The sequence below is a fragment of the Photinus pyralis genome, unplaced genomic scaffold, assembly GCF_008802855.1.
Source record: "Photinus pyralis isolate 1611_PpyrPB1 unplaced genomic scaffold, Ppyr1.3 Ppyr1.4_LG8, whole genome shotgun sequence".
Lineage (NCBI taxonomy): Eukaryota > Metazoa > Arthropoda > Insecta > Coleoptera > Lampyridae > Photinus > Photinus pyralis.
Window position 1 is genome coordinate 15,208,642 of NW_022170819.1, and position 24,107 is coordinate 15,232,748.

The following is a 24,107-nucleotide window of genomic DNA, read 5'->3' on the forward strand; positions in this document are numbered from 1 at the left end:
ATACCCACACAGCACCATAACATTTCAGAAATATTATTGAAATGTTTTTTGCAATATTTGCAACATTTTTGTTATGTTGGGAAATATTTTTACAATATTTTGAAAATATTATGGAAATATTCAAATGTCCGCCATTTAACATTACCTTATAATGTTACATACATATTTAAACTTTTGATTTCTGAAATATTGCTAGGAGATATTTCACCAATATTATTTGGTTTTAAAATTGAGGGCACAAAAATAATTCAAAATTTTTTTTAATTTAACTATCATTACTACAGTCCAATTCATTATTTGATTTTCTTTTAATTCGCATCTCCTCACGGCAGGCCCTAACTTTTGCTTGTGCCAACCATTTACTTCCGGCTTCTACAATGAGGTCATCCGTCACATCGTTTTTCATTGTTCGTACTGTTTCTGAAAATAAAAGAAGTTTTAATATTCCACCGATGTACTACAAACAAATTAAGAACAGAAAATGAATTTGTAAATATGCAAATTGGGGCATGCATTAAGTTGATATCACGCATTACATATATATAAGGGGATTTAAGCAGGTAATTCATAGCAACCAGGTTTTTCCACATAGAATTGATTTGTAACTTTGTAAACATTAAAAAAACCATTTAGTACAATTACACCCCTAAAGATTGAATATTTTATTAAAAGCAAAAAAATTAAGACCATGCACACTGAGATGTACACTTACTTATCAAAAGTTTGGCCATTCTAAGATCTTTGAAGCTTGACTTTCCTTTGAAACCAGCCCAGCTAAACTGTTGGGCGAGTGAGTTAGACAAAATTTGCCTTAAAATTCTTGTTGTTATAGAATTTACATCGGAACCGCCACCACACCGTTTCAGCATATTTATCTGTAAAATATCAAGATCAAAATAAATAGGTACATGTGGTTATTCAAATTTTACCATTTTTTTGAAAAACAAAAGATCTTTTAATTTTTGCTCAAAATGGTTTAAATCCGTTAGATTCTGCAGTGGGAGTTCGGTGTCCTCTTCTTCACTAACTGAACCATCTTCTGTTGCATGAATTTTCCACTGTTCTATTGAAGTGAGCCTTTCTTCAATTTGCCCGATTTTCTGAATTATGTTGTTCAATTTTGAAAGAACAAGTCGTCTGAATTCTAAAAAAAAAAGTTAATAGTTAATATGAAACAAATGGGAAATAAAAATTACCATTTTCTGAAGCAATTTCTGATGTGGTCATTGTACTTGGGCTAGCAGTGGAAGTGGATTTTTTAAGAGTCGCCCTCATCTGTGGTGTTTCGTTTAGAAACGATTGCGAGATGGGCGAATTTCTATGTATGAGAGTAGGTGTGGAACGAGGTGTGGAACTAGAAGAACTTGGTTTTTCCTGAAGTTTTTTCATATGAAGGTCTCTGCGCAATGATGGTGGATCAGGAAACGATGGTAAATGTTCCAAGGACTCTGTTTCATCGGTTTCAGTGTGATCATCTGAAGAGTATTTCCTTTTTGCCATTTCACGCCGTCTTTTTTTTGCCCTGTTATTTGCTTCAATATTGGTTGTATCATCAGTATCTTCAATATTTGACGTAGTCTCTGCTAAACGTAGTTTTCTAATTCCTCTTTCGTAACTCTCTAAAAAACCCTAAGTATATATTCATTAAACTTAGTCAAATTAACCTGATGTCCCAAATATTCGAATTACAGGGTATTCCTGCCAGGTTTCCTCTCCTGATGGCAGTAACTGTTCTTCAACAGCTTTATTTATCCGGTTCTGAGGCAAGTGAGTTGGGTAAATGCAAGTGTTATTGTTCCTATCAAGCCACATTGTTGCCACTAAAGCCAGTCCATCACCAAATTCCACTACCGAATATTTCTTCATTTTCCAGTGTTGTTAGTTGTTACTGGCATACACATGTAGGTGTTATTTAAAATATCTGCAGTAATAATAGGTAAGCATTTTGCAAGTTAAATACAAGATAGTTAAAAAATTGTGTCCTTTAAATTAAATTACAGTAATATGACTCCAAAGCCAATGTAAAGAAATTATTGGTTTGTATGAATTAATGGAAATGCAATGTAAGTGTCCCTATAGGGAATGGCCCACAATTTACATTTAATGTCACTGATATGCCAGCGCGAATGTGACCCAATATTTAAGTTACCCACTACCTTAATTTGATACTGTAAAGAACTACATGGTATATTAAAAAAACTTCCAATCTCATTTAGGGCTTTTCCAATAACATATAACTCATTATCATTTCCCTTTACTATGTTTTCAATAATGATAACAACCCCACTAGTTAAAAGATAGCAACTGTCACACATTCTGTTACATCTTATGCTGAATGACTCAGAAAACATGACCTGATATTGGGAGTGGACATTGCGTTTCTCATCTAATGGACCATGGAAATGTTCAAAAGCTAAGCGAATTTTAAAATCATTATTGGAATGGAGTTCAATATTCCCAATTTCGGAATATCTTCTAGCTAATTGTTGTAATGGCTTGTCACTTTTCCGAAGAAGTTTCTTTATGGACGACATGTGATTTTCAAAACGAAATGCGCTGAATGCGTCAAGTGGTCCAAATTTTCTAACATCGGAGCACAGATGTAGTAAACTGTGCACGTTATGCGAAACATATTGTTCACCATAAATAATGGCAAAAGAAGTAACAAAATGGTTAAGTAAAGCTTCTGCATAACTTACATAATTGATATCCTGACACAAAACTGGACTTGCAAGTATCCTAATAGCCAGACTCAATGAAATAAAATGATGATAAATGTGTTTTTTGACAAAATTTTTTAACACTACCACACCTGTGTATAAAAGAAAATTTCTAAATTCGGTAGCTTTCCACTGTTTAAACTCTTTCAAAGGACGTGGTTTTCTAACCACCTCAATAGGTGCAGTATTTTTCAAAGAAATCAAAAAATTTGAAATTAGATTAACATGACGTGCTGATATTCTAACTGAAAGTGGGCCTTGCAACCACAGAGAAATCAATTTCTTGACAACACCCAAACACACAAGATGCATATAATCAAGTGGCACATTTGTAACTGGTCCAAAACGGGGCACAGCGTTTAAGAGGCAGTTTCCAAGTTGAAAATCCTCATAAGCATTATCTTTAAACTCTTCATCTGTCCTTAAACGAGCATTCATATCAGTAGGAAAACACACTCTTCCACTTTTATAGTGACCCTCAATAGTACACTTAGTACAACTGTAAAATCCCGTATGAGACTTCACAGACAAAACAAAAGCCTTCGCCGGAGCATCACATATTAAAGCATGCAAATTAACACAAATGTTTTTTCCATTTGCATCGTAACCATTACTACACAAATCAGTCAATTCATTTGTTACAACCTGCAAAAATTCAGAACTGTTTTCAGGTTTTTTATGTCCAAAATACGCAGCCACCATATGCACTTTCTTATTAATTGTGTTTGAGCAGAGTATTGGCCATAAAGAAGATTGTGAGGACTTTGTTAATGGAAGACCATCAATATTTAGCAGCAGATCGATATTTTGAACATCACTGCAGTTATCCATGATCATCTTTTCCAAAACGTGACACAAACCAAAATGATAGTAACTCCCACCTTCTATAGAAATTACTGAAGTTTTTCTAGGTGTTCGTAACAAAGTTCTCGCATCTTTTGGTAAATCAAACATTGTATATGACCTTAAAATATTTAATAACCCAGTGCAAGTTTTGTGAGGAACATTATGTACAATTGCCCAATTTGCCAGAACACTCTTAAAATCATTACTTTCGCCATGTATTGTGTCACAGGGCTCAGGTATATGACCCAGCATTGTGCTGTGGGCAGGAACTCCCTCATCGACACCGAATATTGAACTAGAACTACTCTTATCGTTCACCTCGACGTTCACACTATTAGTTGCATCTTCAAAACTGGACACAGTCATTCTGTCTTGACTTTGGCAGTCACTGTTATATTCCTCTGTATCAGATTTAGTATAACCTTCAGAAATCAACGCTTAAAATGTTATCTAATTCATTGATTGTTTTAACTCTAACAATTCGTCTAGCATGTCGTTTTGAAACATTACATTTTACCTTGCGTTTTTTGGGCATCTTCACTTAATAGAAACTTAAATTACTAAGTAATATTTTTCTTGTTACGAGCAAATGCCTATCAATTATTTACTGCGTACTTTTAAATGGATACCTATGTAAAGTGTAAGCATAAAGTCACCTAAAAATTTCAATCTCATTAAAAACCACATCACCCATCTGCTCGTCTTGTAGAATATAGACACAGTTTCCTCCAATTACTGGTTGAGGAAAACGGACCGTTTGTTGCCCGTTGTTAGTTGATGAATGTATCCGATTTAGGGTTAAAAGTGTAAGTCCTGCAACAGTAAATGGAAGGTCGGTTTTGCGTGACAGACGTTTCAAGGAAACCACACCTTATTTATACAGGAGAGCAGACTGACAATGTGTTGTGGTTGGGGCTGGTCATGAAAATACACATTTAGAGTAGTTATTAGCAATTCGTTGATTTTCTACTGTTACAATGCGAGTATAAAAGTATGGTATGTACCTATACCTTAGAACAACAAATTCTCAGACCAATCCAATACAACTACAATGCAGGGGCCCCAAAAAATTTGTATTTAAAATGAACAACGAAAACTCTGGAAGCGCGAGAAAATTAGGTTAGAATGAGAAATGTAGGACACTATTTTTACTTACTAAAGATCGCCCTGTCTTCGCCCCTTCGTTTAAAGGTTGAAGCACAACTAATCTACACAAAGAGCCAAATATTAGTTGGGTTTTCTTTTCATTTGGCGATGGCGGGAACACGCATTTGGATTTCTGGAAGTGCAGATAAAATAGGGAGTGATAAAACACCCCAAATCGTTTACTTACCGGACTACTGCTTCCCTCTTTGCTGCTAGGACAACCCTCCTACTAATTTAGTGGACTGATAATTATTGCAATTAGCTAACAAGAAAAATCAAACACTTCACGTCGGACATAACAACAAACGTTGCACGCATGATCATGACGCAGGAATACCAACTTGGTTTGTCTGTGTGTTGCCAACGGCATTTATGAACATTTTCAGTGACCATCATTGAATTTGATAGTTATAAATTCAATTCAATGACCAGATTTAAAAAATAGCACCTGCACATTTCGACCTCCACACATTTATTGGAAAATTACGAAGTTGTTGTTTTTTGCCATATAAAAAATATTGTACATGCATGTTCTCAATTTAAAATCTACTACGGTACGAAATATTATAAATTAATATTGTGGTAACATTTTGAAAATCGTCCACTTGTATATTGCAAATTCATTCTCACAACATATTTTTGAAATATTGCAAATCCAAGGAAAATAAATGGAAGATTTTGTAGATATTGTGGAAATATTGCAAAAGCAATATTAAAAACGTAATGTGTCTGCAATATTGCAGAAATATTGGAAATGAAAGTAAAATATTGAAATGTTTTGGCAATATTTTTAGAATATTGGGTGCTGTGTGGTAGGTATCCTTCCTTTAAATTTACGAGCTCAACTTTGCCTGCATCAGCAGTGGCATGCCATAAACAGAAACTGCCAGTCTACGAAGAAAGAGAGAACAAATGACAAATGACCTTAAAGATTATTGGGGTCGATGTCCTCGGATGACCTTGAAAATTAATGGGGGCAATAACCTCAGATGACCTTTGGAATTAATGATGTCAATGACCTCAGCTGACCCTGGAAGTTAATGGGGTCGATGACCTCGGATGACATTGAAAATTAATGGAGTCAATGACCTCGGATGACCTTGACAATTAATGGAGTCTATGCTATCGGATGACATTGAAAATTAGGTCACCGCCCACGTGGCACGCGACTTTCACCTTGACCTAATTTCCAAGGTCACCGACCACGTGTCACTCAACTCTCATCTTGCCCTAATTCCCAAGGTCGCTCGCCACGTCACCTTGATCTACTTTCCAAGGTCACCGCTAGGTGGCGAGCGACCTTGAAGTGGTCCAGGATCGGCCCTATATATACCTACTAGCGTAGGAGGAAAGCGAAAAGAAATTAATCCTCATATATCCTTTGATAACCGTTTTATTTCAATTGCCATCTAAATTAGTGCAATCACGCTCCTGCGGCGCAAAATGGATTTTAAGTACAACATCGGAAAGGATATGCAAACAAATTATTCTTCCGCGTTTTTAAGTTTACGGAAATTGTTGGTCATTGACAAAAGGAGGAGATGCCTTCATTTGTTGGTTCGCATTTCCAAGTTGCACAATATATTCAAATGTTGATGCTTGAGTATGCTGCAGGATTTATCTATCCGGCCATCATTACTTTTGTCAATGACGATACATTTTCCGATACATCTACTTTATTATGACTTATCTCAAATATTATGAGTGCGACGGGCAATATGTACATATGGACATGCAACATTTGCGACTCTCAATGTGGTTGGGAATAATGTTCATTTTAATAACCTTTACACAATATATTTTTTTGGATACTTAATATAAAGAATAGATTTTCAATTTTTGAAGCACCATGTATGCAACATCTAAAAAAGGGGTACGAATATGAGAATAGACACGTACGTTGGCAATGCATATAAAATATATAATGTACAAAATCTGGCGATACCAGGGAAACCTTCTTCGGAACAAAAACCCGACATAATCCACATAAATGCCTGAAATAAATCAATTAAGGCAACAAAATGCAAGAGAAAATACACAAATAAAATAAAACATCCCAAATTGTACGATAAAAATTTGGTACCTAATCGAATCAAATGCCGTTGAACAAATTCATAAAAACAAAACAAATGAGACATCATAAATGCAAGTGGAAAACATGATAAATCAATGTAGTACAGAAACACATTAAATCATCAAAAGCATCGCTCTACACCAATCATCGACTTTAATTAATTTAACACGGAAAGTACAAGTGAAAGTGATCACTGGCAGCAGTGTTCATGTTAAAGCCTATTATTGCACAAGTAAATCACATAAATAAGAGAAATGTTAATAACAGGGCCCCTCTTTCTAGTAGGTATAGCTTACGCACAGTCGGCCACGTGTAAGAGAGCACCATATACACTCCCTTCGCGGAATATAGTTCCACGACACATACAAAGTAACGGCAAATTAGAGGACCCGCTGAACTTTTAAGTATAGCTATACAGCGTAACGATTCTGTTAAAGTTACAGTTACACTATAATTATATGACAGCATTAGCATTATTTATGTAGATTATTTTAATAAAATCTTACAGAATCACTATACTGCCATGTTAATTTCTTCACATTCAACAATTTGCAACATTACAGACAATGCATTGAAAGTTTAAATCACATAATAAAAATAGATCGCTTTGAAATATTTGAAAAATTGGATTAATTAGAAGAATGGCTCTTAGTGTATTCCCTCGAAAAGCCCAGCATACATTATTTATTTAATTTTAAGTTAGTTTATTTAGCTTAAGTTGTAATTGGTACGCACCCTGTACCATGCGGTCGCATTCAATGAGTGGCACCGTCGCTGGTACGTTAACTGTCAACTCCTCAACTGTAATTTTTGGTTGTGTGTTGTTTGAATTACGTTTAAAATTAAAATACAACATTCAACGTTTTAATAATGTCGTTAACCATCGATGGTTAGTATTCATTGAAATATAGGGTTTGTATGTGTTTGCGTTTGTTATGTTAAGCAAAATTACACGTATTCCTTATACGCCTAATATGTAGAGGAATTTTTTTTAAGTACCAATGCTATGAATTTTGTTTTGCTCATGGGAACCCAATTATCATTTACTCTGCGGTAATTACAGACGAATTTAGATCGTACGTTTTTAAAATGCTCATAGCACCTCTGCGAATGTGTTCATTGTGATATTCGCTTCGATGCAGATGCAAGCGGCAAAAATCAATCCGGGAATAAGTTTCACAACATATGGATCATTTAGTTGGTTTTCGCCTTTTTTTTGTGTTGTAGCTACGTCAAGTGTGAAAGGCTATTGAGTGTTTCACTGAATTTTTTTTTGTCACTCTTACCGATAGTCGATCCCAAATTTGGTGGCCCAATTTTACTAAATTATGCATTAGTTTATGTGTTATTGTGTGTAACTTGGCTACCTTGGCAGTTTCGATGCTTCAAACCTTGAGCTAATTTTGAATTTTTTTGAATAATTTTAGGTTAGGTTACTGATTATTTAAAAAATATTTGAAATTTTGAAATTCAAACACTTGACTACCTGATTGGTTTGTATGCAGATGTGCTAGTAAGTAATTTTTGAACCACCAATTTCAAATTTATTCAATAATACATGTAAAAAATGAACTATTTCATTGATTTTTGATTTGGTGAAAACGAGGGTGAAAATTATGGTACCCGATATTCGACGTAATAACAAATTAGGACATTAGGTAAAGTTGGTTGTGTAGGGTAATGCAATTTTAATCTTTTTCCACTTCGCTTTCTACCATATTTGTTTGCCTTTCGACTCGTATGCGAATTTAATTTATTGATGGTTAGATAGAAAATTTAGAGGTAAGTACCATTATTTATTTTTTTATTAAATAAGGTGTTACGTTCCAGTAGGATAATTGTGACATGTTGCTATAGTTTGAGTATGGAAAACGGGCTGTGTTGAAAGGTTTTTGATCAGACAGTACCTATTTACTCATTTTCAATTGTCTTTTGTTTAATGTAACAGTGTAGTAAGGTCTAGAGATCTTCTCCAAACCACGGAAAGAGGAATCAAGTTGCCTGACCAAATGTTAACTAATCGTAAATTAAGTGCATACATTTACTCCTACTGCTGAGATGTAAAGAAACTGACACAGATGAGTTTCCACTGAAAGCGCTTAACTCTGCAATTAGTAAAAGAACGTGGCTTCTCATATTGCACTCCCCCCTTCCCCCCACTTGTGATACATTTTAGCAAGTTTTGTGAAAACCCTCTTCATTGATGTGTACAGGGTAACCAAAATAAACGCTTTCTTTTAGGACAAATAGGAAAACAATGACTGTAGCATCTCCCATGCTCATATTTATCAGAGTCACTGGCGCAATCAGAATTTGACCATTTTAAACCGTTTGACCGCTAGGGGCGTTAAGAGGATTTTTTGATACAACTCAAAACTTTGTTATTGTTATCAAGGATATGTAATTCATTTCTGGAACCTGTTTCGTCAAGCAGTTTTTAATTTACGACAAGTTGGTGAGGTTGTTTTTAGTAAGAGTGTACATTTTTGATAGTATAGTAACGATTGCGCGAAGTAACTTAATGTCTTGAAGATAAGATTTTTCGATTGAGTGCTTTTGTATTATGAAATGGTTGAATTTTCTCCACATTTTAAAAATATGTGGAATTATACAGGGTACAAAGTAGGCCGCCAAAATGGTACATTTTTTAAATAGAACCCCCTGTATTTGAATGCATTAAAAAAATAGCTTACAGGGTGTTTTTTGGTAGGTCCAAAGTTGCAAAACGTCATACTAAAAATCCCACTTTTTTTAAATGGAACACCCTGTCTATTTTTCTGTCATCTAGCTCCTCCAAAAACCTTCAACTTTTGATAATAATGTCCTATACCTATTTCTGATAGTTTTCGAAATAACTTGGTTTTCGTGGTTTTTATATTCTAATCTTAAATCGAATCTTAAATAAGTTATATGTAATTTACATAATAGTGAGGGGGCCATGCAAAAAAAAAATTTATTCTCTAGTTTTTATAGACTTAAATGAATTATTCGAAAAGTGAATTAATAAATATGATTTTAGCTTTGGACGAGGCAGATAAAAATGGCCTTTTTTGCATGCCCACCTCACTATTATGTAAATTACATAATATAACTTATTTAAGATTAGAATATAAAAACCAGGAAAACCAAGATGTTTCAAAGACTATCAGAGATAGGTATAGGGCATTATTATCAAAAGTTGAAGGTTTTTGGAGGAGCTAAAAGATGACAGAAAAATATACAGGGTGTTCCATTTAAAAAATGCGAGACTTTAATATGAAGTTTTGCAACTTTTTTTAAATGTTTTATAGTAGATGTATTTATTTGACTTTTACTTAAACCAGGATAAAATATATAAACCTGGAATCAAAATTTAAGTAATAATTTTGACAATATACTGACGTTTGCCCTCGCGTTTGCCCAATTTTTCTTACAAATGGAGTTATCTTTAAACCTACTAATTTTTCGGATATTAACCATATAATAACCATCCGGCTCGAAGGGCCATTGTTAAGGCGCGTACGTGGGTTTTTATCTTTTAAATGAATGCAATTGAAAATGGACTTTTATTGAAATTAGTTTTTCGTTGTTATGACAATTGTTCTATTTCTACACACTTGATGTATTAAATTATAATGTTTTTAGCACTTGTACGTAAACAAAAGACGTACAATTACATGTAGAATTCAAAAATGCATTCAAATACAGGGGGTTCTATTTAAAAAAATGTACCATTTTGGCGGCCTACTTTGTGCGCGCACCCTGTATAATTCCAAATATTTTTAGAGTATGGAGGATATTCAACTATATCATAATATAAAAATCTTATCTTCAAGGCATTAAGTTACTCCGCGCAATCGTTGACTCACCCTGTATAAGGTGCAGGACTCTCATGTTCATGATTAAAAAAAGCAAAAATTACAAAAACACAGTTATATAAATAGCTGTTTAGCATTTGCCCCGGCATCCACAGCTATCTCCACATTAATATTATAATGTACAGCCCCCCCCCCCCCCTCAATGGATAGTCACGTAATTTTAAAGGTCATAAAAATCTCCTCACAGAAATGCCCACACAACCCAATTTGAATTGTTTGGTTACGAATTGATAAAAAAAAATTGGCAGCCACTGGAACCTCACTAATCACACCGATCATCTCTTGAAAACACATAGTTATATCACGTATCCTAAAAAATGACAGAATAATTGACATTTATATAATGGAATATCGGGCGAAAGTATGTCATGGAGTTGGTGTGTACGTTTTTCAGGACACAGCCAAGAATTTTGGATAAAGTGTGTGAAATTGATGTGCTCGGTCAATTTTCTTCAAATCCTACGTCATCAATCCAACAGTCACAAAATTAATCCTATTGGCCATTGGGTCAATTCAATTCATTAAAAAGAGTATTTCACTGCTGGTAGTACCCTGTATCCTATTTTGGTTGAGACTGCTGTGTATATCAGCTGTTTTTAATGATGAATGCCGCTTTTTGTGAAACTTTTAATACCACAAACAGAATCAATCTAGCTGTGTTTGTTTCTGAGATACAGGGTGAAAACGAAAAGTTTGGCTTTTTGGTATGTTATGTGTCCCCCTCGGTGTCCCCATACCTACTATCAATTTTCTTATGTATTAATATATTTTGTTAAAATCTTAACCACAAATGCTTCTAATAAAGGCAAACATACATCGCATATTGTACAAATCAGACTGCGCAATGGTAACTTTCGTATTTATGGAGACATTTCTTTTAATTTTTAACCATAGATCCTTCTAGCAAAAAAAAACCAGGCTCGCATAGCTATTGGCTTTTTGGAAGTACTGATCAATGCATGGAAAATGCCCTAAAGTTACCCGCCTTAGACCGGATACCTTTTTACTTGTTTTTTTTTGTTATGTGTTATAATTTTCCATTTATGGACTTTCCTTTTCCTTTTCAAGTCTCGGTTTCAAATACCCTGCAATTTTACTTTCCAGTTTCAAACTTTTATTTCGGTTTCTGGTCGCTGGGTTCTGGTTGGAGTCTTCGCTTGTAGTCTTTAGTTCTCGCTTTAGTTACTCCAGTCTGGTTACTGATTTCCTGTTACCCCTTTCTGGTGCTAGTTTTTGTTTTTTCGGTTTCGGACTTTCTCTTTATAATTTCAAGCCCCTTTATTGACTACCACAGTTTAATATTTGACATATGGTTTGAGATCTTTTAGAGAGTGATTTTTTAGGTTTGCGTTTCATCTTTGAACATTTTACTTGCTTCTTACTGATTATGTCGATTTGGGGTTATCATTTTTCTGTTCTGGGCCTTTTGTCTAGTCTTTCTAGCGTATTTTTCTCATGTTGGAAAGCGCCTTGCCTACTACAGTTTCAAGATTATTCATCAGATGTGCGCATGCGCAAACTGCGTCATGTCATCTTGCTTATTTATGGTGATATTTTTTGAAATTTTAACGACAGATGCTTCTAGTAAAGACGAGCATATCGCATATTGTAAAAATCAGATGTGTGCATGCGCATACTGCGCAATATCAGCTTTCTTGTTTATAGAGATATTTTTTTGAAATTTTAAGGTTAAAGATTCTTCTAGAGTAAAGGCAAAGAATCGCATATTTGAAACATCAGGTCGTTACAATAATATAATATTAATTAATAATAATTAATAATTCATAATAAAATAGCCTTTTGGGAAGTACTGATCAATGCATGGAAAATGCGCTAAACTTACTCGCCTAAGGCTTAAGTCTTTTTCAATTCTTTGATTTGAGTTGCCTGCTTCAAGTTTTCTGGATCTTTGGGGTCCAGATTCAAGTTCTCTCAAGCCTCTAATTTCTTCATTCCAATTGACTGTGTTGGGTCATCACTTTCAGGTTCGGTTCCTGTGCTCAGTTGTTGATATGTAGCTTTAGATCTCTGGGTTTTAGTTTAAGATTTTCTTTTCTTAGTATATAATTTCTCCGTCTGGTGATCGACTTTTGGTTATCAAATTAAAGGTAAAAAAGGCGTTCAAAGAAGCATTCAATCGATTTTGGTGTTGTACTTGACTCTAGCCCAGAGACTAATAATGTGTCTCATTTCTCTTTCAGGAACGACACAAGGAACAAGCGCTCTGATTGATAGTTTAACAGTCGAGGGCGCAACACTGCACGACGCCAACCTAGCGGCGTTAACAACAAATGATTTGGAGCACTTAGCACAGTTGTCACAGCAGTTACAAATGAGTCCAGGCACAGGTACGTACCCAAATCGTCTTCACACGTTGTGTAATTACTATTCGTGTAGAGAGTGACGATAATATGATGGAACTTCACGGTAAAGCGAGTCCGGATGTTTTACAACCCGAAATCGGCGCCCAAGAGGTCGAAATCGAGACGGAACAATCTCCGCAGTCACCTGAGGAAATTCTTCCCGATATTAAAATAAAAACCGTACCGCCCTTGCGACCTTTAACAATCGCACCTAAACCACCAAAAGTGCCGATTGCCATAAAATCTGGAGGCCAACAGTTATTGCTGTTGCAAGGTGACTTATTGTACCGTGTACGTGTTTGATGGTAACATGGCGCACTTTTAGGTAACGGAACCGCGCAACCTGTAAAGATTGTTTCGTCACAAGGCCAAGGGCTAAGTCTTGCCAATTTGCCGTTGACGAAAACTTTAACATTACGCCCGGGTACGAAAGTCATCCCCTCTGGTAGCGTCTCTGTGCTACAGCCCAAACAGTTACTGATGAAGAAAGTGACACAACCAACCAAATTGATTGGTCAGTTGCTTCAACCGAACGATTTATCATCGATTCACGTTTTAGGCGAGAAAAGCATCGTGATTGCCGATAAATTGGAGACCCAATTGAAAGCAACCCACGCGAATCTCTTGCAGAGTCCCCCGAAGACCATTACAATGGCTCAAGCTCAGCAGTTTGGCTTGCTGCCTGGCGGAAAATTAATACCGCAAATTTCCGGTAAACAAGCGATCATGGTTAACAAGAGTCAGACGAAGGCGTTTAAAATTTTACCGCAGGTAAATTCCGCGTGCGCTTAATTGTGGTCGGTTCAACTGATTGGTTACCGAACCATGTCATCTTAACTTTTCAATTTGTGTGTGTTTACAAAAAAATAGAAAACGCTCTCGCTATTACTTAGTAAGTCCAAAATTGACGTTTGTAACTTCCTAGTTTATGGAAAATTCATGTTTTAGAAAACTGCCCCCTACATTCCGACAGCAGTCTGAATATAGAATTTTATTTCCACGCGTGTACGTTTTACTAATTTCTTGTCTCACAATTCAACTTTATTTACTGCCACGCAGTTTCATTCTTTTTGGTTAAAACTTCCACTATTGTTTGTATTTAACGTAATTCGCAAACCTCGGTGCACGGAATTTCTCCGCAATAAAACAAGCTCTCGATGATTAGTTAATACTCATTTTACATGTAGTTTACTTAACTGTGCTAACGACTCGACGTGAAAGTTCGCACTAAACGAAAACCACCCCGGTTGTTTACGGGTCACCGATTTACCTTTGCCGATTGTCTCACGGTTCGATAACAATATATAACTTCTCTGTGGTAAATTACATGTGGTCGACTTAGCTTTTGTCGCAGCTCAACGCGAATGCTCTCACGGTTCGACGCGCATTCTCTCTCGCGGTTCAACGCGAATTGCCTGACGTTTCCAACTTCCAACCGACGTTCTACTACCTTTCTTTTTTTAGTGACACCCATTCCGGCCCGCAATTCCTTCCACCAATAAAACAAATTTGTCCGTTCAAGCAGAACGTTTGACATCCATACACTTACTCAACGTGTAGCAATTTCCTGTTGAATTAACAAATTTCACTCAACGTAGCAGCAAAATTTAAATAAAATAAAAAAATAAAATCAGTAAACGGGCTCCCGTTACACATGCAATAAATAAAGTTTGTTTTTATTTAAAAATGACGGATTAAACATGTTACTGTACAGGATTTTTCAGTATATTTTGAGCTTCACTTATTTTCATTAATTTTGGGAATACAAAAAGTTCAAAATAAAAGTTTTACCATTTGGTCTGTACGGACTAGTAGTGGGGAGAAGGAGGCGTTCTCGCCAGTAATGCGCAGCATGTCCATTAAATGTCGGGGCGGGGTGCTCAGGGCTCGACAGCACGGGTACGTACAGTCACCGACCGGCGCGGTAAGATCCGTCGTAAGTTTGAACATAGCCGCTGTGTTCGATGCGGACCCATCGAGAGACCCTCCAGGCGGCGTGGGTAACTATGACTCTCTTAATGTAGGATAAAAATATAGGGTGTTTCATTAAAGATAATGAAAAGTGTTTTGTCGGACACTCCCTGTACATAGAATTCCCCTGTACAAATTTTTGAGCAAAGTTCCTATAATTATTAAGTTAAATTGCTTACATGTATGTAAGTGGAAGAAGCAACCGCCAATATCCTGCTATGTCAGAGTATTTGGTAAGACAATTCCACGTTGTCATTTACAATTGTCATGCTAGGCACGCTTAAAAAATAAATAAGAAATACTGGTGCTGTTACAGAAACGTATTTGGAGGAATGTGTTTATTCACTTTCAAAAATGGCTACCTGTACCCCAAATAAAATTCATTTTTCATTTTTTTTTAACTTGCAAATACTGTGTATGTCACTCCCCCCCCTTCCCCAAATGGAGAAAACAATTAAAATCGTATGTTAAAATCCCCCCCCCCCATATTCACACTTTCATAAACATATTTAAAACTGATCTTTGTAAATGTGTCGTACTATAGTGCGTTCGTTGAAACCCCGCCCACTTAAAAATAAAGGTCAAAAGTAAACAAATTTGGCAGCCATTTTCTAAAACATGAATTTTCCTTAAATTGGTAAGTTACAAATGTCGATTTTGGAATACTTACTAAGTACTAGTGAGTGTTCAAAATAAGCTCCAATGAAAAACCATAAAATGTGTCATGTATCAATGGTTTATAGGGAAAGACGCACACGAAAATTCTTCCCGCCCCCCAAGCCGCCCCCACAGCCAAATTGGCCCAGCGCGTTATTTTAAAACAATCAAACACTAATATGCCAATCATCACATCCGGCCAAGTGATACAGGTCTCCGGTAATTCACCGTTTGTAACTGGACAGCTGCATCAAATTAATATTCCCGGCAAAGGGGTAAGTTCGACGTCGATCCGTGCTCCTTAATAATTGTCTTCGTAGATCCAGTATATTAAGATTGTAACCGCCCCTTCGACTCAAGAAAGTCAAGTATCAGCAACCGAAACAACCACAAGGCAACTTATACAGACTAGCGAGACTAAAATTCCGATCACTACTGTGACAACGACAACAGGCACTACTAAAGTGGCTAACGTTGTGCTAGCAGAGGTATGTATGTGACGGTATAGCTCAATGCCAAACTAAGTTGTGTGTGATGGTGGCTTTATCAAATTCAAACTGATACATAATGGCGTAAAGTAAAGGTGAAATTACATTCATTCGCTAAAAGATACTTCACATATTGATAGGAAATATTCAGTCAGGTGCTGAAAGAAAATTAATAGTATCTCCATAAACACCCTGTATAATAACAACAAAATCGAACTGCAATACGGCAATATATTTAGAATTTCAGGTGCAGGTCTAAATTCTAGTGGCACTCTGTGTCCACCAACTTGATGCAAAATTGCAAGGAGGTGGTGTAAACGTCTTTACATAAGTATACAACATTAAATAGCGCTTGAGCATAAATTCAATAAGTAATTAATAGATCAATACACTACGACGCTAGTACAATTCTATAATGAGGTTAACTACAACGAATGGTAAGACGACGCAAAGCGGCAATACTACAACGCGATAGAAGAATTGTTCATAAATACTTGCACTCGGGTCACGGATTTCAATTAGAATTAGAGCTGTGTAGGTCGTGAGCGAACTAGTTCAAAAGATTGGATCTTACAAGTGAACTAAAAGATTCGATCACTATGAATAAAAAGATCGAATCCGCATGAACTAAACTAAACGCAGCTCGCGAGGTACGATTGTATCAACTATTCAACTTGATCTTGAACTTGAACGCAGTGCTGATGCAATCATACTCCGGGACCAGTATCATCGGCACGAGCTAGACGGAGACGGAGCGATTCAATCCTCGCAGCGCGAGAATTATAGTTACAATTACAACAAAATTAGCGAGCCGAGCGTTCCGTTCACCACTGACTATTTTTAGTAGGAGACTTGCTAGTTGCTGACACGTCGGAATTTTCGCACGCTGTTATTATGGGCGCCTGACAGTTTCAATTCTATTATTTCTATTTTTTATCTATGAAGAAATATTTAGTTTACAAAAATGTCGTTTATTTTTTCTTTTTTTTCTATTGTAAATGAATTCCTTTAATTAAAGATCAGCTATATTATTTTTTGTCCCAATAAAACAACGTGCTTGTACTGCTTTTTCGATCCAGTTCGCTAAAAAATACCAGCAGACTAGCATAAGAGCAAGTGAACTAAATGAACTAAACTTTTGTACTATTCACTTGTCTGATCGAGATCGAAAGATCGAAATCGGTAAAGTGAACTAAAGTTCCCAGCTCTAATTAGAATGGAAATCATTGGTCCCGTAACTGTGGTCCGCACGGACCGGCTATAGAATCCTCGCTGTTACTGTTTCTTCGGTCCGGAACTAAACTTGTTGTCCATCTGCGATATGCACGGACCGCTTATAGAATCCGCTTGGCTGGGGTTCTTCACCTAGTGAACAAATTGAACTGGAACATTCACAGCGCGCTCTGCGAAAACGACTAATACAGGTTCGTCACCGCGGATGGTTGCTTAATAAATGCACACAATCAATCAAAAAATGTTTAGGTGGAGTTAGTGATGGACAAATGGCAGATTGCTCAGGATTTGCGTCCTCTGGAGCCCTTGGATAGTAAATGATTGATGATATGTGCAATGCAAGAGTGATTATCCTTGTCCATGCAATATTGTGCAGGTATAAGCTTGTGTCCTTGGTGCGTTGCGGGTCGTTGTCATAGGGGTGGAGTTCGCGGTCGGTACGCGTTCAGTGTGGTGATGGTAGTGGTTGCAGGTGGATTTCGGTTCGCGCGTTCGTTTCCGTCCTTTTTTAGTATGCTTTGCGTTACCGGATCATGTAAGGGGCGTTGTCAAGGTGTTCCTCGAATTTCTGTGGTAGGTCTTCAATCATTCAAGTAGTTGGGTGAGGAGTATGGAAAGGAATTTAAATTTCTTTTTAGGTTTTCGGTGAAGGGGTCCTCCTGAGGCGGAATTATTACAAGGGACCTTTAGGATTTCTTTCATGGGTGGGGCGTTGTCGTGAACCCTACGGTGCGCAAATTTGTAAATATTTACATCCGTTTCATCGGAAATAAAATTGCATTTCTAACCGCGCTTGTTACTTCACCAGCACCGTCACTGTGATGTACTTTTTTTCGTTTTAAGAGAACACCGTTTCCATTCTAGAATGTTGGTATTAACAAATAATGCGCTAATTACAATTACGCGTTGTCCTACGTGAGCGGCAACACGCGGCGTAGACGGCAAACGCGACCAGAGCGTCCACCTACGCCGAAAAGTACTATTCCGATCTTGGCAGTCGCGAACCACTTCGGCTGCACTGTCACGCCACGATGTGGGCTGGTAATGTGTGCCGGCGGCTGGAGTAATGCCCTTCCACCACAGGTGAAACTGTGGGGTCGTAACTGCCGAGACGCAACTGTTATTGCAAATGACCAGATGTCTCTCAGTTAATGCGTCGTATTTAAATTGAGCAGTTTACACAAAACGATACAATTTTAACAAAAATTATGCAAATGCAAACAAATTCAAGCAATTCGTAAATAACCTACCCTGATTTACTTTAACAAAATCATATACAGGGTGTCCTGTCATCATTTTAAATAACGTCTACATGACTGCTCATCTGGTAGACCGTTTTACGTTTCTCGATGGGACGTGTTTTTGATATTTCAGCCGTGACTATTCAAAAAGCAAGTCGATTCCTTGCGACCTATCTGAAATTTTAATCCCACCGCCGCACAAACTCGCTCCTCTATGTCCCCCACGATCTCCAGAAAACCGGAATCGGATACTAAGATTTTTTTTCCAAAATTTTCGCTTCTTACGGCAGCTACCCCGACGGATGCTGCAGGAATTTTTTCGACCTCACGAAAAGTTGACCCAACTATCTCTACCTACCCCAGTCGGCGTCGCGACGCGCCAAATCCAAGTACGTGCAGCGGTGAATTTTTAAACGCGCCCGCGCCCCTCGACGGTGATGCTCCACAGCCGCTCCGGGACATTTTTGATCTACAGATTTCTTAGTATGGATGCGAAATCGTTTCGAGAAACAAACAAAATTTCATCGAAATCTCTGCATTTTTAAAGCGGTTAAAAATGAAAATCGAGTTAATGGTTAACTTTACTATTTAAGGAGCGGAAAGCCGAAGCCCTTTTTCTAATAAAACAAACTAATCGCCTATGTCAAACTTGAAGGGGGGGGGGGGGGGAGGTAGTGAAGAAAATTCTCTGCATTCAAACGGCGATCATGAAAATCATCCTTTCTGCCAACACTACCTTTTATAAACAAACGTTATCACTAACCACTTAATGTTCGTTGCTTGAACTTCTTGTCAATAATGGCTCGTTTGGGTTACACTAATGAAGATTTTTTGAATTTAATAATAATACACGGTGAATGTAATCGAATCGCGGCCAGGACTTGCCGTCTTTTTTCCGAAAGATACCCTGACAATGCGCAACCCACAGAGGCGACAATTCGCAAATTACTACAAGCGATACTTTGACGTTTAAACATTATCATAATAAAAACAAAAGAATAACACCAAGCGAATTAATTTTTTTATTAATTTGCTACAAGAAGTAACTAAAACATGGAATATCTCGGAAACCGTTTGAAGCATCTTTTGACATTTTGTATCAAATTAAAGGTCTAGGAAAAAGGAAAACAACGGTGAAGAACAAAATGGGGGATGCCATTTAAAAAAATGGAGTTACCGAAATTTAAAGGTTTAAAAGTTGAGAGATTTGAAAAAGTGACGTAGTCTCACTTTTTTAACCGATTTCGTATACCATAAGAAAATTCAAACTTTCCTTAATAAAGCATTGAAAACAGTTTTGCAATATCTCTCACCGTTTTCGAATAATAAATTTTTAAAGTTACCCCTGCAAATTCAATTTTTGACATAAAAACTTGAATATCGACGAAGCCCTTGGAGCAAAGGGTCAACTATGGGATATCGCTGTACTCCAAAAGAATCCGAAAATGTAGAAAAAATAGGGGGTCCCTATTTAAAATAACAAAGTTGATGGCTACTTCCGGTATTGGAAGTGGCACCATCTTGAAAATATTTTAGTTCAATTCATCATGTACCAAGACCCAAGGGTCTTATCAGTTTATTTTCATTTTCAACGGTTTTCCATATCTTTCTAACTGACCCTCGTCAAGAATGACCCTGTATACTCTATATCTGTAACTACTGACAAGTGTAAAGGTTATGCCTACTAACACAATAAATATTATTATTATTATTAAATTAACGTGAATTGATTTGAACTAACGTAAATTAATTTGAATTAATTCGAATTAACGTGAATTAATTTGAATGAGCGTGAATTAATTTGAATTTACGTGAAGTAACGAGAATTAATGTGAATTAGCGTGAATTAACATGAATTAACGTTAATTAATTTGAATGTTTGGTGTACACCAAAAATGGTACTTGTTCCCCTTAAGAAAAATTCGTTTCTAAAAAATGAACGATTCCTGAAATAACGCCCTTGTAAATCTCCAGAAAATTCGCTTCAGAAAATTTGGTTTCGCTTAAAAAATCGCTCTTGGAACATTTCATCTCTAAAGGCTCCCAGAAAAGTTTCTCACTGGAGATATTCGCTATAAAAAAATTCTCTTCTTGAAAATGTAGTTTCGAAAAAATCACTATTGTGTTTGATCTTCAAAGACTTGTTCACGGAAAACTTCTTCTGGGAAAATTCCCTATGGAAAAATTCGCTTCCGGAAAATGTAAGCTTGAAAAAGTCGCTCTGGGGATATGTGCACCGGAAAATTCTTTCCTGGAATAATATTATATAACAAATTTTTGTCTTGGAAATTTAGCCTCGAAAAAATCGCCCTTGGAATATTTGACATTAAAAACACTCAACACTCTCGCCCTGGGAAAATTCGCTATGGAAAAATTCTTGTCCTGAAAATTTAAACACGAAAAAATCGTTCTTGGAAAGCTTTTCCCTCGAATACTTGCGTGAAAAATTTTCCCCAGAAAATTTAGTCTCGAAAAAATCTCTGTACAAACTTTAGTCCTGATAAAATTTGCCCTTGAAAATGCGTTTCTCGAAAATACGCCGATCCCTGTAAAAAAAATCGCCCTTAGAAATCTCGTAAAAATCGCTCTCATACAAAAAGCATCGGAAAAATCTACCGTCGCTAGAATACTTGCGTGAATAATTCCTTTCAAGAAAATTTGATGCTCTCTAAAAATCGCCCCCGGAATATTTGACCCCTAAAGACTTGTCTTCCGAAAAAAATATACAAGGCATCAAATTTGCTATGAAAAAATCGCCTTTTTAAAATGCTTCCCTGTATGATTCAACCCGTAAATTCATACAGGGAGTATTCGCCTCTACGAATTTTCCTCCCGTAATATTTGCATGAAAATTTCACCCCCCACAAATTTTTGGGAGGGTTCTTCAGAAAAAACTCGTGGTTGATCTATGGGTACTCACGAACTTACAAATTAAGATGGACTGCTAATGCCATGATGTGCACTCACTTGGCGCGAAATTCAAGTCAACTAATAAACAAGCATTAACCTCTCGTTTTCTAAATAAATTACTGTGACATGTCATTTTCCAAGGCTGCAATACTTTCAAAACTTGAGCACTAGGAAAATTCCCTTAGAAAATAACTAAAATGTGCACATCATGGCGGCGCCCATGCTAGGGCCATTTCTAGCTCTATGCAACTGTTTGATCAGCAGTCCATCTTAATTCATGAGTTCGTGTCCATACTCTAAATGGGGTGATGAACTCTTTGATTATATACTCAAAGGATGAACCATACATTTAATAAACAACTCAATTCCTCAAACCTTCCCCATGGATATTTAATTATTGACGAACAAATATAATTGTGAAATGTTACGGCATTTAGAGTATGGATCAACCACGAGCATGCCGCGTAACATTTCACAATTATATCTGTTCGTCAATAATTAAATATCCATGGTGAAGGTTTTGAGGAATTGAGTTGTTTATTTCCTGTATGGGAGGGTTCTTCCTGGAAGACTTCTTTCCTAACAGATTCGCCTATACCGAATAAAGTCGTTATTGGAATATTTGGCTCCCAAAAATTGTTCGCTTCCGAAAAATTTATCTACGGAAAATGTAGGCTCCAAAAATTGCCCTTGGAACATTCGTCCAGAAAAGGAAATTCATCTACAGAAAATGTTGAAAAAATCATCTTTCGAATATTTGGTCCCCAAAAAATCTGAAAAATTTGCGTTGCCCTGAAATACTCCCGTAAAAAACTCGCTCCAGAAACTTGCGTGGAAAATTTGTCTCCAAAAACGTAAAAAAATCGCTCTTGAAATGGAAAAATTCTTGTCCTGAAGATTAAGATTGATAAAATCGCTCTTGGAAAATGTTTTCCTGGTATAATACTTGTGTAAAAATTTATCCCCAGAAAAAATCCGCCGTGAATTAATTAGAATTAACGAGAATTAATGTGAATCAACGTGATTCAATGTGAATTAATTTGAATTAACGTGAATTAATTTTGAATTTCAATTTTTGGTGTACGCCAAAAATGGTCTTGTTTCCCCCTAAATTTTTGTAGTACTTTTGAGTCTCAGAAATTTGAGAATAATTGAGGAAAAGTTTAAGAGAGGAAGTTAAAGGGAGGCTCTAGATTAAACCGAGTGCAACTCGCTCAATTACAACTTTTCTAGTCTTCTGTCACTACAAATATGGCGCCAAAGTCCATTAAAACCGCCAGTGTAACCCGTACAAATACAGTGTTGCCCACATCGGGTCAGCTAGTAGTTTTGCCCACGACGTATCTACAGCAGTCGACTACGCCCAAGATCGCCATTCCCGCCAGACCGTCAACGACAAAAACGCTCCCCGTGCCCGATATAACCAACAATCCCATTGACGGCAATCTCGAATCGAACGGGATGCGACCCCGTAAACCGTGCAATTGTACGAAATCGCAATGCCTGAAGCTGTACTGCGACTGTTTCGCGAACGGCGAATTCTGCTACCTGTGCAACTGCATGAATTGCTACAACAATTTGGACAACGAGGAGCATCGTCAGAGGGCGATCAAGAGTTGTCTGGAACGAAATCCGAACGCCTTCCGGCCGAAGATAGGCAAGGCCAAGGATACGGGCGACACGGCCGTACGGAAACACACAAAGGGGTGCAACTGCAAGAGGTCGGGCTGTTTGAAAAATTACTGTGAATGTTACGAGGTAAGCTTATTTTTTTGTGTCGCTCTGAATTGAAGGTGCAGTTACAGACCAATTAAAGAATGATTTTTTAAATTATTACATTTTACCTTTTTTTTTTCAAGGCCAAAATTGCATGTTCAAGCAATTGCAAATGTATCGGCTGCCGAAATTTAGAAGACTCCCTGGATAAGAAGAGTCCAACGCAAGTAAGTCTAAATATACCGATTCCCGTCAGTCCACCGCTCATGAGCAAACTGACCACCACCACCACTGCCAGGAACAGCATATTGCAATTTCGACCGAGAAAACACTTCAATAACAGGTACGTCCATCGAGAACTTCGGTCAGTTTTAAGCATTTGTATTTTAGGCACGCCTTTAGTTTTATAACGGATGACGTAATAGAGGCGACCAGTCAGTGTTTATTGACGATGTCCGATAATGCAGAATCTAGCGAACAAGATGAGGAGTTAACGAAAAGGCAGATTATAGAGGAATTTGGTCGTTGTTTAATGGAAATCATCGAGTGCTCTATAAATCGTAACATAAGTAGTCCAGTGAGTTAAAATAGGACTGCTGTTTTTCTTTCACCTTTGTACATATAAAATCCTTTCATTTAGCTTAATGACGCATGTAATAAAGATGTAATCACGAACTTTTAGATAAGTTTCTAAAGAAGTTTATTATTTTCAATTCTTTCAATATTTATGTCAGTCTTATTTTTATGTTTAATGAAATTTATTGTAAGCATGTCACTCTATGTTACAATCTGTACCTATGTGTTCAAATAAAGGAAGTGAAGATGCTAAACACTTTGGCGAATTTTTCTAATGGTTCACTACCAAGATATCAAACAATACGCCCG

At 36.8% G+C, this 24,107-nt stretch overlaps 2 protein-coding genes across 7 annotated transcripts; one reads left to right on the top strand and one right to left on the bottom strand.

Annotated features, from left to right (window-relative positions):
* Positions 1-75: 75 nt before the first annotated feature.
* Positions 76-5,235, bottom strand: LOC116179279. 4 transcript variants are annotated; one of them, XM_031499033.1, is made up of 10 exons: positions 4,900-5,054; positions 4,723-4,845; positions 4,577-4,664; positions 4,437-4,481; positions 4,223-4,379; positions 1,665-1,888; positions 1,197-1,619; positions 930-1,144; positions 713-875; positions 76-420 (listed from the first exon to the last, which is right to left on the bottom strand). In XM_031499033.1, the coding sequence occupies exons 6-10, from the start codon at positions 1,864-1,866 to the stop codon at positions 266-268; spliced, it is 1,158 nt and encodes a 385-aa protein (XP_031354893.1). In that variant the 5' UTR covers positions 1,867-1,888; positions 4,223-4,379; positions 4,437-4,481; positions 4,577-4,664; positions 4,723-4,845; positions 4,900-5,054; the 3' UTR covers positions 76-265. The 4 variants fall into 4 exon arrangements, 1 of the variants encoding a protein (XP_031354893.1); XR_004146982.1 differs by lacking the exon at positions 76-420 and having other exon boundaries at positions 1,665-4,379; positions 4,900-5,235; XR_004146984.1 differs by lacking the exons at positions 76-420; positions 4,223-4,379; positions 4,437-4,481 and having other exon boundaries at positions 1,665-4,222; positions 4,900-5,235.
* Positions 5,236-7,548: 2,313 nt separating this feature from the next.
* Positions 7,549-24,054, top strand: LOC116178101 (protein lin-54 homolog). Of its 3 annotated transcripts, XM_031497425.1 has the most exons (10): positions 7,549-7,675; positions 12,845-12,991; positions 13,041-13,280; positions 13,332-13,520; positions 13,566-13,777; positions 15,721-15,909; positions 15,955-16,122; positions 22,740-23,264; positions 23,366-23,565; positions 23,613-24,054. In XM_031497425.1, the coding sequence occupies exons 1-10, from the start codon at positions 7,657-7,659 to the stop codon at positions 23,806-23,808; spliced, it is 2,085 nt and encodes a 694-aa protein (XP_031353285.1). In that variant the 5' UTR covers positions 7,549-7,656; the 3' UTR covers positions 23,809-24,054. The 3 variants fall into 3 exon arrangements, with proteins under 3 accessions (XP_031353285.1, XP_031353283.1, XP_031353286.1); XM_031497423.1 differs by having other exon boundaries at positions 13,332-13,777; XM_031497426.1 differs by lacking the exon at positions 7,549-7,675 and adding an exon at positions 7,681-7,698 and having other exon boundaries at positions 13,332-13,777.
* Positions 24,055-24,107: the final 53 nt, after the last annotated feature.

Coding starts and splice junctions, on each gene's coding strand:
- LOC116179279 (XM_031499033.1), bottom strand. CDS start 1,866: ATGAAGAAATATTCGGTAGTGGAATTTGGTGATGGACTGGCTTTAGTG. Junction 1,145..1,196: donor AGAAATTGCTTCAGAAAATG/GTAATTTTTATT, acceptor TTTTTTTTTTAG/AATTCAGACGACTTGTTCTT. Junction 876..929: donor TTTTGTTTTTCAAAAAAATG/GTAAAATTTGAA, acceptor GATATTTTACAG/ATAAATATGCTGAAACGGTG.
- LOC116178101 (XM_031497423.1), top strand. Junction 12,992..13,040: donor ACAAATGAGTCCAGGCACAG/GTACGTACCCAA, acceptor CTATTCGTGTAG/AGAGTGACGATAATATGATG. Junction 23,265..23,365: donor ATTACTGTGAATGTTACGAG/GTAAGCTTATTT, acceptor TTTTTTTTCAAG/GCCAAAATTGCATGTTCAAG.